The following is an 18,513-nucleotide window of genomic DNA, read 5'->3' as shown; positions in this document are numbered from 1 at the left end:
TCAGCCTCATTCTCCTGTCTTCTCCCCATAACCGCTGAGGCTTGTACGAATCAAGAATCTGTCAATCTCTGCCTTAAAAATATCCATTGACTTGGCCTCCACAGCTGTCTGTGGCAATGAATTCCATAGTTTCACCACCCTCTGACTAAAGAGATTCCTCCTAATCTTGTTTCCAAAGGTACGTCCTTTTATTTTGAGGCTATGTCCTCTGGCCCTAGACCAGTGGTTCCCAACCTTTTTTTGGCCATGTCCCACCTAATCACCTCTAAAATCCTGATGCCCCCCCCCCCCCCCCCCCTTTTTTACCCAAAAAAAATTATTTACTCAAAATAACATCTGAAACATAAACTACATATGTTTACCTGATGGAAAATCCAAAAAAAAAAAATTTGAAAATTTGGACCCAGACCTCCTCAGTCGCGCTCAATTGCCCCCCTTAAAAATCAAATTGCCCCCCTGTGGGGCGTACGCCCCACGTTGGGAACCACTGCCCTAGACTCTCCCACGAGTGCAAACATCCTCTCCACATTCACTCTATCCAGGCCTTTCACAATTCGGTGAGGTCGCCCCTTATTCTTTTAAACTCCAGTGAGTACAGGCCCAGTGCTGTCAAACACTCATTATATGTTTAACTATTTTGTGAAAGAGAATTGCATTCTTACAGTAACTGGTTCAGAAGTATTTTTCACTGAATAATTTCAAAATTGACTTCCACTATAGCTGCAAAGTTGCTTTATAATGTAAAAAACTGTATGTATTCATCCATCAATGGTTCAATGGTGCTCTATTTGTGACATGTGCAACTGCGCAATGAAATTATTTTTGCATATTGACATTTGCAAGCGCTTGACATATTTTGGTGCCATTTTCAAGGTCCACAGTCTGGTCTGCCAGTATGCTCAGTCTACTGAAGCAGTTCCTGATCCAGGTCAGCCCCAGGCTCCTGCAGGTGCTCCCTCCGTCGCCTTCGACTGGATCAGCCAGTGGACCGACATCCCTCTCTCCTCGCCTGGCCATCTTTGTGTCCACGTAGTGCTGATCTTGCAGCCCACCTTGAAGGCGCTGGAGGGATTACCCTGGTTCACCTTCCTACCGGCCCTTGATCCTCGTGCCCTACATCTGCTGTGGCTCCATCCCGGTACCACGGTCAGACGAACCTTCGGGCGGACGGGTTCTGGGCAGACACCACGGCCAAGGCAACTCAGGAAGGTCTCTCTTGTCTTCTCCACCACTAATAATATACCACACACATTGCTACCTGTTTAAAGCTTCATATGCTGAGAGTTTTGGTTCAGCTTTTTACTTATTTTCCTGAACACTTTATCAAAGGAAGGTTTTCCCAGTGATATAGGGGTTAGTGAGTTTTTGTTCAATCTTGAACCAGTGACAGTGTTGCATAGTCCACTGTTTAATGTCTTAATTGGAAAGTCTGGACAATGTCATAATTTATTTTCTCATGCACCTCAACTGTCCCTAATCCCTTAATCATTGTGATTTTTACATAATGTATATAATCCAGCAATGGCCTTGAACACCAGTCACTTCAGAATGTAGAAGGCCGACTACACAAGATCAATTTAGTAATCGCTCCCAACATAGAGTATTATAATTCATTTACTTTGTTTTGATAGGTCTATGAACCATGTTTAATTCTGCTCCACAAAGATTATATTTCATTGAAGACGGCAGCTGGAGATTGTCCACTGGTGTTTAGTCCAAAAAAAATACTACGCTGCCTGAGACCAAATGCAATAATTTATTTTTTAAAACATGGTATTTCCAATCTGATGATCTGAATAATTTGCTATCATGTACTTTGATTCAATGAAGTAAGAAATTTAGTCCAAAAAATTTAGTGGGTGATTTTATTTTTTAATATAATGAAACTCTGTTGAAGATTTGTTTTAGTTTAGTTTACAGATACGGTTTGGTTTAGAGATTCAATGCAAAACGGGCCCCTCGGCGCACAGACTCTGCGCTGACCAGCGATCCAAACACACTAACATTATCCTACATACCGGGGACAATTTACAATTATACCAAGCCGATTAACCTACAAACCTGTACGTCTTTTGAAGTGTGGGAGGAAACCAGATCACTCGTGGAAAACCCACGCAGGTCACGGGGAGAATGTACAAACTCCATAGTCGGGATCATACCCGGGTCTCTGGCGCTGTATGGCAGCAACTCTACTGCTGCGCCACCGTGCCGCCTAAATGGGCAGTGGATTCAGCATGGAAGCTTTGTCCTACTGAGTCTATGTCAACTGTTGATCGCCGGTTCACACCAGCTCTGTTATCCACTACCTCATCCACTCTCGACACACTAGGGCCAATTTACAGAAGCCAATTAACCTACTAAACAGCACATCTTTTGGTTAGAGTCATACAGCATTGGGCCTTCGGCCCAACTTGCCCACACCAACCAACATGCCCCATCTACACTCGTCCCACTTGCCTGCTTTTGTCCATGTCCCTCTAAACCTATCCTATCCATGTACCTGTCTAAATGTTTCTTAAACATTGTGATGCGGGAGAAAACTGGAGCATCCGGAGGAAACCCCCGCAGTCGCTGGCAGAATGTGCAACCTTCACACAGACACGCCCCGAGGTCAGGGTTGAACCTGGGTGTCTGCGCCACTGTGCCACCCAATACTACAATTTGGCGATATTCCAAATCTCTACTCTTATCCATTTATATATTTTTATAAGAATAAGCATTTGACTGGAAAACAAGTAGCTACTTGTTTAAAGCTTCAGAGCTTGGTTCAGCTTTTCGCTTATTTAGTATTGTCTGACTTGCTGGGCATGTTCCAAGCCTTGTCACGAACACTGCAAAAAGATGATTAATATGTTTTAGACAATAGACAATAGGTGCAGGGGTAGGCCATTTGGCCCTTCGAGCCAGCACCACCATTCAAGGTGATCATGGCTGATTATCCCCAATCAGTACCCTGTTCCTGCCTTCTCCCCATATCCCCTGACTCCGCTATTTTTAAGAGCCCTATCTAGCTCTCTCTTGAAAGCTTCCAGAGAACCTGCCTCCACCGCCCTCTGAGGCAGAGAATTCCACAGACTCACCACTCTCTGTGAGACAAAGTGTTTCCTTGTCTCCATTCTAAATGGCTTACTCCTTATTCTTAATCTGTGGCCCCTGGTTCTGGACTCCCCCAACATCGGGAACATGTTTCCTGCCTCTAGCGTGTCCAAACCCTTAACAATCTTAAGGTTTCAATGAGATATCCTCTCATCCTTCTAAACTCCAGAGTGTACAAGCCCAGCTGCTCCATTCTCAGTATATGACAGTCCCGCCATCCCGGGAATTAACCTTGTAAACCTACGCTGCACTCCCTGAATAGCAAGAATGTCCTTCCTCAAATTAGGCGACTAAAACTGTACACAATACTCCAGGTGTGGTCTCACTAGGGCTCTGTACAACTGCAGAAGGACCTCTTTGCTCCTATATTCGATTACTCTTGTTATAAAGGCCAACATGCCATTCGCTTTCTTCACTGCCTGCTGTACCTGCATGCTTATTTTCATAGACTGATGTACAAGGACCCCCAGATCCCGTTGTACATCCGCTTTTTCCAACTTGACACCATTTAGATAGTAATTGCCATTTAGATTTTAACTGCCCCTTAATTATCAGATTAGTTAACCTTTTTCAAACTATCAGAGGAATTGCAGAAACAAAAAAGTGCAGATGCTGGTTTATACCAAAGATAGACACAAAGTGCTGGAGTAATTCAGCAGGTCAGGCAGCATCTCTGGAGAAAAGGAATAGGTGATGTTTCATGTTGAGACCATTCTCATTCGATGACTCCTGTTTAGGAAGAAGGGTCTCAACCCAAAACATCACCTATTCCTTTTCCCCAGAGATGCTGCCAGACCTGCTGAGTTGCTCCAGCATTCGTGTCTATCTTCAGAGGAATTCTTTGTTCTGCTACCAAAAAATAATTTAGAAAGGTAAGTACAGGACAAGAGTGGGCCTTTAAGTCCACAAAGGTACACAAAAATGCTGGATTAACCTTTAAGTCCACAATGTCTGTGTCGAATATGATGTCAAGACCAACTCGTATCTGCCTGCATATAATCTATATCCCACCATCCCCTGCATTTCTACAACCCAATCCAAAAGTCTTTTAAATGCCACTATTGTATCTGCCTCAAACACCCCCGACAGCACCCACCACCCTTTGTGCAAAAAATACTTGTTCCACACATCTCCTTTAAATTTTGCCCCTCTCCATCTTAAAGCTATGCCTTTTAGTATCTGATTTTTCCATCCTGGGAAAAAAGTCCTGACTGTATACACTCTCTATGCCTCATAATTTTATATGCCTCTATCAGGACTCCTCACAACCTTCGGCGTTCCAGAGAAAACTGAGGGTCCAATTTCTCCCTGTAGCTAATAACCCCTAATCCAGTCATCATTTTGGTAAACCTCTGCACCCTTTCACAAGCTTCCACATCCTTCCTCTAATGGGGTGACCTGAACTGAACGCAATACTCCAAATGTGGCGAAAACAAAGTCCTATAGAGCTGCATGATTTTCTGACTCTTATAGTTAATGTCATGACCTATGAAAGCAAGTGTACAATACAGCTTCTTTACAACTTTATCGACTGGTTTTGCCACGTTCCGGGAGTTATGGACTTGGACCTCTGTACATCAATGCCGTCATTAATTGTTTATTTTCCCTTTACATTTGACTTCCATAAGTCAACATCTCGCAATTCCTTAGATTAAACTCCATTTGCCATTTTCCCGCCCATTTCTGTAGCCGATCTATTTCCCGCTGTATACTTTGACAGCCTTCCTCATAGAAACATAGGTCCTCCGAGCCAGCTGATGGCTGATCATCTAAAATCAGTACCCTGTTCTGTTTTTTCCCCATATCCCTTAATTCCTTTAGCCAACGGAGCTAAATCTAACTCTCTTGAAAACATCCAGTGAATTGGCCTACATAATCCACACTCCTAGATGACCCAATCTTGGTGTCATCTGCAAACTTACTAACCAACCCGTCTACATTTACAGTATGTCCAGGTCATTTATGTATATCGCAAACATCAGAGGTCCCAGCGCAGACCCCTGCGGAACTGCACTGGTCACTGACCTCCATCCTGAAGATTGTCTTTCCACCACCACTCTGTCTTCTATCAGTAAGCCAGCTCTGATTCCAGACAATTAAATCACTATTAATCTTGTGCATCTTAATCTTCTGGATCAGCCTGGTGCGGTGGACATTATAAAATGTCTTACTAAAATCCATGCAGCCTCCTCAAAAAACTCGATCAAGTAAGTAAGACGCGACCTGCTGTTTTTCTCTTTGGATACAGTCAAAAGTGTATCCTGACCCAAAATGTTGCCTGTCCATTTCCCTCCACACATGATGCCTGACCCGCTGTATTTTGAAAGATTTAAAAAAAAATTTAAATATACTTCTAAAATTAGAAAAATTGACTTTTTGGACAAACTCTCTTATGTAATTGAATCATAGTACATGATTGTAAATTATCTAGATAATCTGACTGCATTAAAAAAAATAAACCTTTGGTCTCACTGACAAAGTGTTCCAGACCTGGCATATTAATTGTTTGTTTCCACAGATGCTGTTTGACCTGCTGTGTTTCCGGTATTTTTATTTAAGCATTTTTATATATTTGTCTCTCAGGATTTGTCGTATTATTGCTGCTTGGAGCTGAGTGGTACACAGGAGAATCTCTTGAAGGCTCTTTCCCCTTTGAGTAGCTGGGAAGCAGGTATTTTCATCACTTGTTAAAAAAATCAAACCATCTTTTCCTTTCATTCTATAGTTTCTTCAGTTTTGGATATGATGCAGTTTGCTTCCAGAATTCTGGGCACTCTTTCCTGATACAGCTGCTAGCAGACCCATTGAGTTACTCCAGCATTTTGTATCTATCTTTGGTATAAACCAGCATCTGAAGTGGTTTTTATTACAGCTATTAGCACTTTATGGTATGTGCTGGGCAGGACCACGGTTTATTGGGAGCTACTGACATCTTTGGAAGCCTGGTGAATAATAAGCCTTGAATGGGGAATAGTCCTTTCAATATCAACCCAACCCACACAGTTTCCTGGTAATAAGGATATAGTTTTTTTTTTTGTACTTGTTTATTGCTCTTTTGTTTGCCACAAATGAATTGAGATTTAGGTTTATTATCACCTGTACCAAAAACTTTATTTTGTATGCTATCCAATCAAATTAGATATATCATAAGTAAATACAACAATCATCCTCAATAGATACAATAAGTGGAGCAAAGGGGAAGATACAGAGTGCAGAATATAGTTCTCAGCATTGTAGCGCATCAGTTCCATAGACAAGGTCCAATGGGGTAGAGGTGAATCAAATAGTACCCTAGCTTATGGAAGGTCCCTTTAAAAGCCTGATAACAGAGATCAAGAAGCTGTTCCTAAGTCTAGTGGTGTACGTTTTAAGGTTCTGTACCTTCTACTGGGAGTAGCGAGAAGAAGGAACGACCAGGGTGAGACAAATCTTTGATCGTGTTGGCTGTTTTCTGAGGCAGTGTGAAGTGTGGATAGACTCAATGGTGGAGCAACCTTATCGCACCTTGCCCTCCCTGCTCAGAAGCATGAACCTTAAACTAAGAAGTGTGGTCCCCAAGGCTGACGGATCTACTTCCATTGACTTCCTTTTTCACCACATCTACCATTGAGAACTTGGTGGCCATTTAACTACTAGCAACTGTGTACTTCCACTCCATTCCTCTCCAGTAATGCACCTCCTGTTACCTCCTGCCCCTATTCCCATTTTAGTTTAAATTTAATTTAGAGATACAGCATGGAAATAGGCCCTTCGGCCCACCAATGTCAACAATGCCACCTGTAAGATTAGTTCTATCCTACACACGAAGGACAATCTACAGAAGCTAATTAACCTACAAACCTGTACATCTTTGGAATGTGGGAGGAAACCGAAGCACCCGGAGAAAACCCACGTGCTCACACGGAGTACGTACAAACTCCATACAGGCAGTACCCATAGTCAGGATCGAACCCATGTCTCTGGTGCTGTAATGCTGCAACTCTACCGCTGCGTCACTGTGCACCCCATTTTATCTAAACTGTCATGTGTTTTAACTCCTTGTATGGAATATCGCAACATCAAAGATAGACACAAAATGGTAAGAGTAATTCAGTGGAGTAGGCAGTATCTCTGGAGAAAAGGATTAGGTGACGTTTTGAGTCGAGATCCTTCTTCAGACTGAAAGTCAGGGGAGCGGGAAACTAGAGGTATGAAGAGGTACAAAGAATAAAAGGCATACAAAAGGACAAATCAAAACCAGCAACAATGATCAAGGAAAGGTAGAGCCCACAATGGTCCATTGGTGGCTGTGGAGAAGGTGATGAATGAGGACTAAGCAGGAAGACTAGGATGGGGAGCGACGGTGAGAGAAGAAATGCAAGGGCTACATGAAGATAGAGAAATCAATAATCACACTGCTGGGTTGTAAGCTACACATCACAGCATCAAGATCATTTAATAATTGTTTATAAAAAAGAAATACGCTTGTGATTTTATTTTCTGGCATGTTTCTCCATTGTACATACAACTTGTGCTTGCCTTAAACGGTGTCATGAATATCCATCCCGCTGATCCTTGTGGTGCTGCAGGTACAACGTTTGCCTCTGTGGATTGCCTTTCTGGGAAGCGTCAAGGATCATTGGTGCTTTACAAGGCCGAGCAATATCCCGCAAAGCCACTGGGTCCTATTGTGTTCTTGTGGCGACCCAAAGCAGAGCCGGAAAACCAGTCTGAAAACAGGCAGCTTTGGATTTGGGCACATCCAGCACTTAAAACGGTAACTAATTTCCATTTGGATATTTTATCAGGTAGAGATTGGTATTGGTTTATTATTGTCACATGTACTGAGATACCGTGAAATACTTGGTGTTTTATATTTATAACATGTTAACAGGTGTCTTTGACAAAATTAAATTAGTAACCAGTCAATTTGACTTTAATTGATTGCTGGAATGTTGAAGAATATCATATACTAGAAACTATTGTATGTACGAATAAAGGAAACAGCAGCAGGAGCAGGTCATACATTGAAGACACAAAAACCTGCAGATGTTGGTTTACAAATAAAAGACATAACGTGCTGTACTAACTCAGCAGGTCAGGCAGCATCTCTAGAGAACATGAATAGGTGATGTTTCGGATTGGTACTCTTCCTCCGACTAATTATGGTGGGGTGGGGAGAAAGCTGGAAGCGAGGTAGGGGCAGGACAAAGCCTGTCAAGTGATAGGTGGATACAGGTCAGACAAAAGAGAAGAGCAGGATTTGCACCAGGTGGAAGGTTATAAAGAACTAAGAACATAGAGGCGATATTGTTTGGTCCCAATGGCTACCATGAACCTCCCCCTGTTGACTTGGGTCCCCTGGCACGGTATGTGAAGCCAACAGTTTTGAACCTGTGTTTTAAGATGGACAGTGATTTTAAATTAGATCATCAAATAGGCGCGGTAGTAAAGTCCAGCTTCTTTCATTTAAGGCAGCTGGCAAAGGTGAAGCCCATTCTTGAGCGGCAGCATTTTGAAACAGTAATCCATGCCTTTATCACGTCTAGGCTGGATTACTGTAACGCACTCTATTTTGGAGTTGCTCGATCTTCCCTGGCTCGTCTCCAGTTGGTTCAAAATGCTGCTGCTCGCCTTTTAACTGGAACTCGAAAGAGGGAGCACGTAACGCCAATTCTGGCCTCCCTCCACTGGCTCCCGGTGTACTTTCGAGTTCATTTTAAGACTCTTTTATTTGTTTTTAAATCTTTAAATGGCCTCGCCCCGCCTTACCTCTCTGAGCTGCTTCATCCCTACGCTCCTGCCCGGTGCCTCAGGTCAGCTGATCAGCTGCTCCTGGAGGTACCGAGGTCTAAGCGGAAGCTCAGAGGGGATAGAGCCTTCTCTGTTGCTGCTCCGGCGTTATGGAACACTCTGCCGTTGCACATCAGACAGGCCCCCTCACTGTCCATCTTCAAAACCAATCTTAAAACCCATATCTATTCCTTGGCTTTTGACCCTGCATGAGACTTTGCTCCTGTTTTAGTGTTTTTAATGTTTTTTTAAATTGTTTTTACTCTCTCTTTTAATGTTTTTATTATCGTGTAATAATTTTTTGTCCATGATTAGTCATGTACAGCACTTTGTTGCAACAGTGGTTGTTTTTAAAGTGCTCTATAAATAAAGTTATTATTATTATAGTTCAGCTATATTATTTGACAACATTGGTGGAAGATGTAAACAAATGCTGGAAATATTCAAGTCAAATACTCAAGTATCAAGAAATACTCGAAAGGTATAGAAGTGTGAAAATGCACACCGCCAGATTCTGGGACCGTTTTTTTGCCCAGCTGTTATCAGACAACTGAACATCCCTACCAACAATTTGAGAGCAGTCCTGTTCTATATCTACCTCATTGGAAACCCTCGGACTGTTTTTGATTGAACTTTACTAGACTTTATCTTGCACTAAACATTATTCACTTTATTCCCTTTGTCATGTATTTGTACACTGCATAGCTAGATTGTAATCATGTATTGCCTTTCCGCTGACTAGTTAGCATGCAACACAAGCTTTTCACTATACCTTGGTACACGTGACAATAAATTAAGCTCAAATTCAAACTCGAACTCTCTGCAGGTAGAGAAACAGTTAATGTTTTAAGTCAGAGACCCTTGATCAGATTCAAAAGATTTAAGCATTTGCAGGTTTTTTTTACTTTTAGTGAAAAATTTGTCTAATTTTTATTGTAACCGAGAATGATTCTGCTGGATCTCAAATATGGCTGGTACATTTTTCTGTGCATGTAGTTGTACTGTGAACTGGTAACTTCTTTGTGGATCTGAACTTAATTTGTTGGCAACCCATACAATCTGCATTTCTTAATGTATTTTGTATTCTTTTTAGGAGGCATTAATCGAGCTCCAGTTGGCCTGTCAATGTTCAGATGCTCCCTTACCTGAACCAGCGCCTAGTGAATGCAGTGCTTCAGCACCGGGAAGAGCTGGCTCGAAAAGAAAACTGCAGGATCAAGTTGGAGAGGAAGTCATACCCAAGAAAAAAATCATAGGCAATAGTACCAGAGATCCTTTGAAACCAGTGTCTTGGACATCGTTAACAACTGGTATTGTAATAGAGTGAGTAGGTGCAGAAATCTGTATGTTAATGACTGGATGGGATAACTGATGTTACCTGAACTGAAACACTGCTGGCTATGGTTCAATGGTTCTTATTATTATCACATGTACCAAGGTACAGTGAAATGTCTAATTGACAGATCTTATACTTCCAATTTTATTTTTACTTCTACATACTTCTATTTTTTCTGTGTTCTTCATTTGCATTTCCCACATGTGTTGTAATTTTGATTAGTTATCTACTTTAGGAAAGATTATTCTAATTCAAGACTCGGCTTGTGCTCGTTAGACACGGCTTGTACTCGCTAGAATTTAGAAGATTGAGGGGGGATCTTATAGAAACTTACAAAATTCTTAAGGGGTTGGACAGGCTAGATGCAGGAAGATTGTTCCCGATGTTGGGGAAGTCCAGGACAAGGGGTCACAGTTTAAGGATAAAGGGGAAATCCTTTAGGACCGAGATGAGAAAAACATTTTTCACACAGAGAGTGGTGAATTTCTGGAACTCTCTGGCACAGAAGGTAGTTGAGGCCAGTTCATTGGCTATATTTAAGAGGAAGTTAGATGTGGCCCTTGTGGCTAAAGGGATCAGGGGGTATGGAGAGAAGGCAGGTACAGGATACTGAGTTGGATGATCAGCCATGATCATATTGAATGGCGGTGCAGGCTCGAAGGGCCGAATGGCCTACTACTGCACCTACTTTCTATGTTTCTAATTAGGGTTTGAGTTTAATTTTTTTATGTCGGATTTTTTTTCTTTTTCTTTTTTATTATTACTAGTATTCAAGGTCGGGGATTTTCAGCTGTCATTCAAGATATATTAACCCTTGGACTATAAACCACAAAACTAAAATTGCAAGCAATAACAAGTTAAGACTTCAAATGACGCAAAGTGCTGGAGTAACTCAGTTGGTCAGGAAGCATCTCTGAAGAACGTGGATAGGTGATGTTTCGGGTCTTGACCTACTCCAGGACTTTGTGACTTTTTGTGTATTAACCAACATCTGCAGTTCTTTGTTTCTGCTGGTTAATACATCACTATAAATATTTCATCAAAGTTTGCATTTTTATTTTAGTTAAGCGGAACCAGGCTCTTTGGCCCACCAAGTCCGTGCCAACAAGCCATCTCCGCACACTTACACTGTCCCTTACATAATAGGTAGGTGTGGCGGTCCCTGGGGGTAGGTCACTCCTTGGATCACCCCCCTCGCCGATTGAGGGACAGGAGCGTTGATCTGCCACGGGGTTTCCAGACCACCCTGGGTTTTGTGCTCTCGAGGTGTGTGTGTGGTGTGCTCTCGCTGTAGGGATTAAAAGACTACTGTTTGAACCCGCGTGGCGGCGTCTGGCCTTTTCCTGACCTCGTCCAGGCTGCTACATAGGAATGTTACAAAATTTTGAGGTTTTAAAAATTAAGTCTGTAATTTATCCCATCAGATAAAGCATAAAAATAACTTTAATTTGATACCTAATTCACTTTCATATCTTCAGTATTAAAAACGTTATGGCCATTTTCATACTCTTAGCATCTTGTTCCCTATTGCTTTTCCATTAACTTAACACAAAAGCTGTATTCGAGGACAGTCAATTAACAAAAAAGCCCATAACTTTCTTAAAAATTAAGAGAACTAAATGAAATTTTCAGTTATTATAGATTGAAGCATTCTGAAACAAATATGATACATCTTACTTGGATGGCCTGAAATTAAAGTATATAAATAGTTAATTACCTAATTAGGTAGCTAAATACAAAATTAACCGTTGTGACGGAAATAGTAATAAACACCCAGACTGCCTTAAATTCAAAAATGTGATATTCTCAAGATCAGAACTTTAATATTATTGTAATGTTAAAACAAATAGTAAGTACCCAGCAAAAAATCATATTAATCAGTGTCATCAAATCAATTACATTAATCTAAATTCAATGACTAGTTCTAAATATCTATTCCATTCTTAAGAAAAGGTTAAAAATAAATGTTTAAATAGCCAAAGTATCCAAATAACAAACTGATCCTATTCACACAAGAATTCACAATATAACATGATTTTTAAATTTCACTTTGTCATGAATTTCTAAGCCAAATGGAAGGAATTGATTGTTTAATTCCCATAAATTTTACTCTTTCTCAATGCAGCAGGCCAGGGCCGTTTTACACAGACATTTGTTCAAAATCCAGAAACATCCACTCTCAAGATAATCAAAATCATTATTTTTTGCACAATCATGCAACTAAATTATCTATATTTTGTGTTATTGTCTATCCACGATCAATATTCTCATACTAAACATCTCACTAAAACTTTACTGTGGAAGTTTTCAGATATTTAGTATGAAAATATTGATCATGGATAGACAATAACACAAAATATAGTTGATTTAGATGTTCTTATGACCTGATTGTGCAAAAAAAATAATGAATTTGATTATCTTGAGAGTGGCTGTTTCTGGATTGTGATCAATTGGAATGTGGCCGCAAAACTTATGATATAAGCCCCTATAGGCAGGCAAGACACGGCCGATATCATATCAGGGCCTAAATAACATTTTTCATATCATCATATTAAAATGAAACCACACCAATAGCAAGAAAAGATGTTAAATAAACGACATACCTTTTGTTTTGTCCTGCACTTGCAATCCGTGATGTTGAAGGCGTTAGAGGTCGCGTTTAACTTCAATCCATGGATGCAAACGGCCAGCAACTTAAAAAAAAATGGGGGCGGGATCGCAGATCGATTTTTCTTCATCAGCTTGAAGTCCAAGCAAATTCCTCTCCGACAACCAATACAAACCTGCATTTTAATCCCGTCCCTCCCAACAGCCTCCGGAAATGCAGGCACAGGGAGTGGGCAGATCAGGAGCGCCACTGATTGTAGGGTTTTGTAACAACGCACCACTAGGGAAAATTTACAATTATATCTAGCCAATTAATCTCCAAACCTGTACGTCTTTGAAGTGCGTGAGGAAACCGGAGAAAACTGACGGAGGTCATGGGGAGAATGTACAAACTTCATACAGACAGCACCCGTAGTCAGGATCGAACCCAGATCTCTGGCACTGTAAGGCAACAACTCTACCACTGTGCCACCATGCTGCAAACGTTAATTTACTTTCAATTACAAATAATTTTAGTTTCAGTGTTCAATAATAGTGTTCAATAATAATATAAATGCAATTTATCATTTGCTTTTCTCTCATAAGTGATGCTTCTGAGTGCTTTACAGTATCAATGTTTACATGTATGCGATTATCTCCAGAGATCTGACGATGGAAATTCTGAGGTATCGATTGGTCGGTCCCCTTTCTCACTCTGTGATATTTGAAGTTTTGCAACCTGCTGTTGTCTTGGAAGTAAGTCTTTGAGATATTGAGTTATGATATCAGAATCTCCAGAGGTGATATAGAGCATTAATTGTAATTGCATTTTTAATGTGTAGCTGCATTTCATTGATTGCGCACAGGTAAACATGCAAATAAATGCTGTCATTCATTTGTGGAACAGATATTGTGCATTCCTATGTTAGCTGTGTCCGTTTTTGAGATCATAAGATCATGTAAGACATAAGAGCAGAATAAGGTCATTTGACCCATTGAGTTCCTCCGCCGTTCGATCATGGCTGATCTATTTTTCCCTATCAATCCCATTCTTCTGCCTTCTCCCTGTAACCTTTGATGCCCTTACTGATATAGAACCCACTTTAAAAATAGCCATATCTATAAACCGGTACATCTTTGGAGTGTGGGAGGAGAGCGGAGATCCCGGAGAAATCCCACGCAGGTCACAGAGAGAATGTACAAACTCTGTACAGACAGCACCCGTAGTCAGGATCCAACCAGGTGATTCAACCTAGTCATGGTGAGATATTATTTTGGGAGTATTTCTGAAGTGGCTTGTTATTCTGCTGCAACTTGCTGTGCTTGTGTTACTTTTATTTGTTCCCCTTTCTAACATGAAACTGTCTTGGATCTGTCCGTAGGATTCTGAAGCGAAGGGAGAAGTGACGGGAGCAAGAGATGTGCCTTGCTGGTGGTCACAGTATTGCGGGAAATCCGAGGATGTGGACCTTCATCATCGTCAGGGGGATTTCCCACAGTTACTTTCTGGTGGGTTACTTGGAGCATGGAGCTCCAAGCCTGTAACAGTTGTGCGAATCAGGCATGGTAAATTTAGGTCTGAATTTGTCTTTGAGTCTAGTGAGCACCCTTCTTGCTAATTTGACATTAGAACTAGAATATCTGATTCTTGACTTTTCTATTGGCTTATGCCAAGAATTGATTCTTGGCAGTGTTTATTGAGTATTATGTCGAGAAATTTGATGTGCTGCTACAATTAAGAATTGTAAGAAGTCACGTGTGAGGCCATACGCAAATTGGAGGAACAGCACTGCATATTTCACTTGGGCAGATTACAGCGCAGCAGTATGAAAGTTTGTTTCTGTAATTTCAAGTAACCCCCGCAGTCCCTCCCCCCTACCCCTCCCCCATCCTAGATGTCCTACCAGTTGCACTGTCCGCATCCTTGTATCCCTGTCCTTATCACATCTTCCCCAGCCAACAAGGGGCCATTATGGCCTCCACCCGTCCTGAGGTCATCTGATGCCAGCCCTGATTTGTTCTGGCCGTTTCTCACCTCCAGTTTTTTTTCCTCTCTCTTAAGATTTTAATTGTTCTGTGCATATGCCAATTAAACACGCTTGGCTCTTGACTAGTCGTAAAAGTTGTTAGGTTTCAGTTTAGAACAAAAAGAAACATTATAAGATTACTAAAGGACATGAAGTGCTGGAGCAACTTTTTAACCTCCAATTCGAGTTTTATTTTCTTCCTTCCCCATCCTGGCAGATTAGTTTAAGCCCACTCCAACAGCATAACAAAGCAAAGTACTGGAATAACAAAAATGGGGCAGCACAATGGCACACCAGTAGAGCTGCTGCCTCACAGCGCCAGAGACCCGGGTTCCATCCTGATCTCGGGTGCTGTCTGTACGGAGTTTGTACGTTCTCCATGGGACCTCGTGGATTTTCTCAGTGTGTTCCAGTTTCCTCCCACACTCCAAAGACCCGCACGTTTGTAGGGTGATTGGCTTTGGTAAAGATTGTAAATTGTTCCTAGTGTGTAGGATAGTGCTTGTGTACGAGGTGATCGCTGGTCGGTGTGGACTCGGTAGGCCGAAGGGCCTTTTTTCTTGTTGGTGTGTAAAATCACTTGTTTATATATTCTTGGAATGTTCTGTTATAGGAGGATACAGATAACAGCTGTAAGTAAAGAAACAAGTACTATTCTGTTATAGCATTTAGCATGATCCTCTATTGATTTGTCAGATTTCTTGTACTTTAGCTTTTCTACTATTGCCTTGGGATGGTTTCCTGCCACTGTCTCCTGTAAGATACTTCATGCCAGTAACTAGTGCTTCCACCATTTTGTGTTCTTTTGTTTTTAAGGTATTGCTTCACCAGCAGAAATCTCAGCAGGGTCTGTACTTGGACTTACTGTGAGGGATCCTCGACTAAACATACCTGAAAGCAGGACCCCAGCGCTGCCTGACCCATCAGAGTTTAAAGGTAGCACCCATGGTAACACTGCAGAACAAAACTCAATTTCAGTTCAATTTATTGTCACGTTTACCGAGGTACAGTGAAAAGCTTTTGTTGCATGCTATCCAGTCAGCGAAAAGACAATACATGATTACAATCGAGCCATTCACAGTGTACAGATACATGATAAAGGGATTAAAGTTTAGTGCAAGATAAAGTCTAGTAAAGATCGATCAAAGATAGTCCGAGGGATTTAAGTGATTTAAAAGAGTGGAGTGATTGCAATGCGTGATTGCAGATCCACTTCAGTGACTAGCACACAAAGAGTCGCCTGAGTTGGGCGCCATAAACTGGAGGCATACAGCATGTTTCTCAATCATTACAGGATCTTGGGGTCCAAGTCCATAATTCACTGCAAGTGGCAACACTAGTAGATAGTGGTGAAGAAGACAAATGGTATGCTTGCTTTCATAGGGCATGGAGAATAGGAGTCAGGAAGTCACGATGTAACTGTGCAGGACTTGGGTCATGCCGCATTTGGAGAATTGGGCCTGTTGACTCTGTTAATAGCTGAGTCATATAGAATGGAAACAGGCCCTTTGGTTCAACTTGCCCACACCGACCAACATGTCCCATCTACACTAGTCCCACCTGCCCGCATTTGGCCCATATCCCTCTAAATCTATCCTATCCATGTACCTGTCTAAATGTTTATTAAACATTGAAATAGTACGTGTATTCAATTAATTCACTGTTGAGAGAATCTTAAAGTGAGCTCAGATTTAAATAGCATCCATGGAGCGAAGGAAATAGGCGACGTTTCGGGAAAGGTTGCCTATTTCCTTCGCTCCATAGATGCTGCAGGACCCGCTGAGTTTCTCCAGCATTTTTGTCTACCTTTGATTTTCCAGCATCTGCAGTTCCTTCTTAAACATCAGATTTACATAGGGTTCTTTTGAATTTGGAATATCTTAGATATGAAACAATATGTTCAAGATTTCTAACAATGGGTTGTATTTATATTTAATCAGTTATTTATTGTGAATAGTTTATTCAAGCCTGGAAGTTGTGCCAATGTAGGGTTTGATTAGATGCCGAGCAAGTCTTTCCACAGCGACCTGTAGTATAGCTTGCTGGCTCGGGAACCAACTGTCGGTTTGCAGTTTTCCATCAAGGGAAAGCAAGATGTTTGTGGCTGCAGTGAAACACAATGTACAGAAGGTAGGTATTGAGTTTTGCAGAGTTTCACCGCTATTTGATCTGGGGTGCTGTCTGTACGGAGTTTGTACGTTCTCCATGTGACCACGTGAGGTTTTCTCCGGCTGCTCCGGTTTCCTTCAACACTCCAAAGACGTACAGATTTGTAGGTCAATTGGCTTCAGTAAAATTGTAAATTGCCCCTAGTGTATAGGATAGTGCTAATGTATGGGGTGATTGCTGGTCAGCATGGTCAAAAAAAAGTTATAACTTGGATAAAACCCTCTAGGTATAATGTAAATGTCGTGCCTTCACTATGTTCTTTGGTCTTAAGTTAATGTGGCAGTATGTGATCTCAATAACAGCAAATATTTCGGCACATTTTGCTGGTCTTGTGCTCGGTGAGAGCCTCTGTTCTTCATGCAGATGTTCCAGGTTTGAATCCTGGCAAGGCCATCTTAGTGCTCAACACTATTTGCAACAGAAAATTGTGCAGATTGACATGTTGCTTAGGATCTAAAGAGACAGAAGAATATCCACATTACATGGGGTGTCACATCTGCTTACAGGGCATGCTGTTGTGGTTTATGTATATAATTGACTAATTTTTGCCGCAGGAGCTGTTTAATGAGCAATTTAATCATTGACATTTTGCTTTCATTGCCAAGATATTCCTTTATATCAGCTACTCACCTGTTTCTTGTTTTGTTTTTTTTTGCATCTTAGATAGATCAAATATTCTCCAATTAATGATTAATAAGCCGTGTATAAGCACATTTTAAATACCCCAGTGGCGCAGCAGTAGAGTTGCTGCCTTACAGCGCTAGAGACCCAGGTTTGATCCTGAATACGGGTGTTGTCTGTATGGAGTTTGTACGTTCCCCTGTGGCTGCGTGCGTTTTCTCCGAGTGCCCCGGTTTCCTCCCACACTCCAAAGACGTACAGGTTTGTAAGTTAATTGGCTTCAGTAAGTTGTAAAATTGCCCCTAGCAAAATGCTGATATTTGCAGCATGCTTTTTTTTAAACAGACAACCTTCCTAACAACCCCAACTGTTCCTGAAGATTTTTTTATCAGCAATTCACGAAAGCTTTTACATTTCCTTGCACATCGAAGCATGTATGAAACATACTAATGATCTCAACCTGAAACTTCACCTATTCCTTTTCTCCAGAGATGCTTCCTGACCCACTAGTTAATCCAGCATTTAGTGTCTGTCTTCAGTGCAAACCAGCATCTGCAGTTCCCTTTTACACATTTGATAAGCTCACCTTCATTGAATATGAGAGTCAGGAACTCATGATGCAGCTATATACGACTTTGGTTCGGCTGCATTTGGAGTGTTGGATGCAGTTCTGGTCACCCCGATTACAGGAAGGATATGGAGGCTTTGGAGAGGGTGCAGGTTTACCAGAATGATGCTAGATTAGGAAAGATGAGCTAATGGGAGAGATTGAACAAACTTGGATTGTTGTCTCAGGAGTGCTGGAGGTTGATGGGAGAGCTGATATAAAGTAATGAGAGTATAAACAGTTATGAGAGGAGTAGATAATGTAGACAACCAGAGCCCTTTGCCAAAGTGAAAAAGTCA

The 18,513-nt window shown here is 41.4% G+C and overlaps 1 protein-coding gene across 4 annotated transcripts in view; it reads left to right on the top strand.

Annotated features, from left to right (window-relative positions):
- The window catches only part of pop1 (POP1 homolog, ribonuclease P/MRP subunit), a 42,679-nt gene that overhangs the window by 12,237 nt on the left and 11,929 nt on the right, over positions 1–18,513 (top strand). For 3 of the 4 annotated variants that reach the window (XM_033019464.1, XM_033019465.1, XM_033019466.1), the window contains exons 8-13: positions 5,680–5,767; positions 7,665–7,852; positions 9,962–10,191; positions 13,453–13,546; positions 14,173–14,299; positions 15,634–15,765. In XM_033019464.1, coding sequence (XP_032875355.1) covers positions 5,680–5,767; positions 7,665–7,852; positions 9,962–10,191; positions 13,453–13,546; positions 14,173–14,299; positions 15,634–15,765 — 859 coding nt within the window. The remainder of the gene's footprint in view (positions 1–5,679; positions 5,768–7,664; positions 7,853–9,961; positions 10,192–13,452; positions 13,547–14,172; positions 14,300–15,633; positions 15,766–18,513) is intronic. The other variant, XM_033019467.1, reaches the window with a different exon arrangement.

The sequence above is a fragment of the Amblyraja radiata genome, chromosome 4 (assembly GCF_010909765.2).
Source record: "Amblyraja radiata isolate CabotCenter1 chromosome 4, sAmbRad1.1.pri, whole genome shotgun sequence".
Taxonomy (NCBI): Eukaryota; Metazoa; Chordata; class Chondrichthyes; order Rajiformes; family Rajidae; genus Amblyraja; species Amblyraja radiata.
Note: the sequence above shows the minus strand (reverse complement) of the source record. Positions and strands in the feature narration are given on the sequence as shown.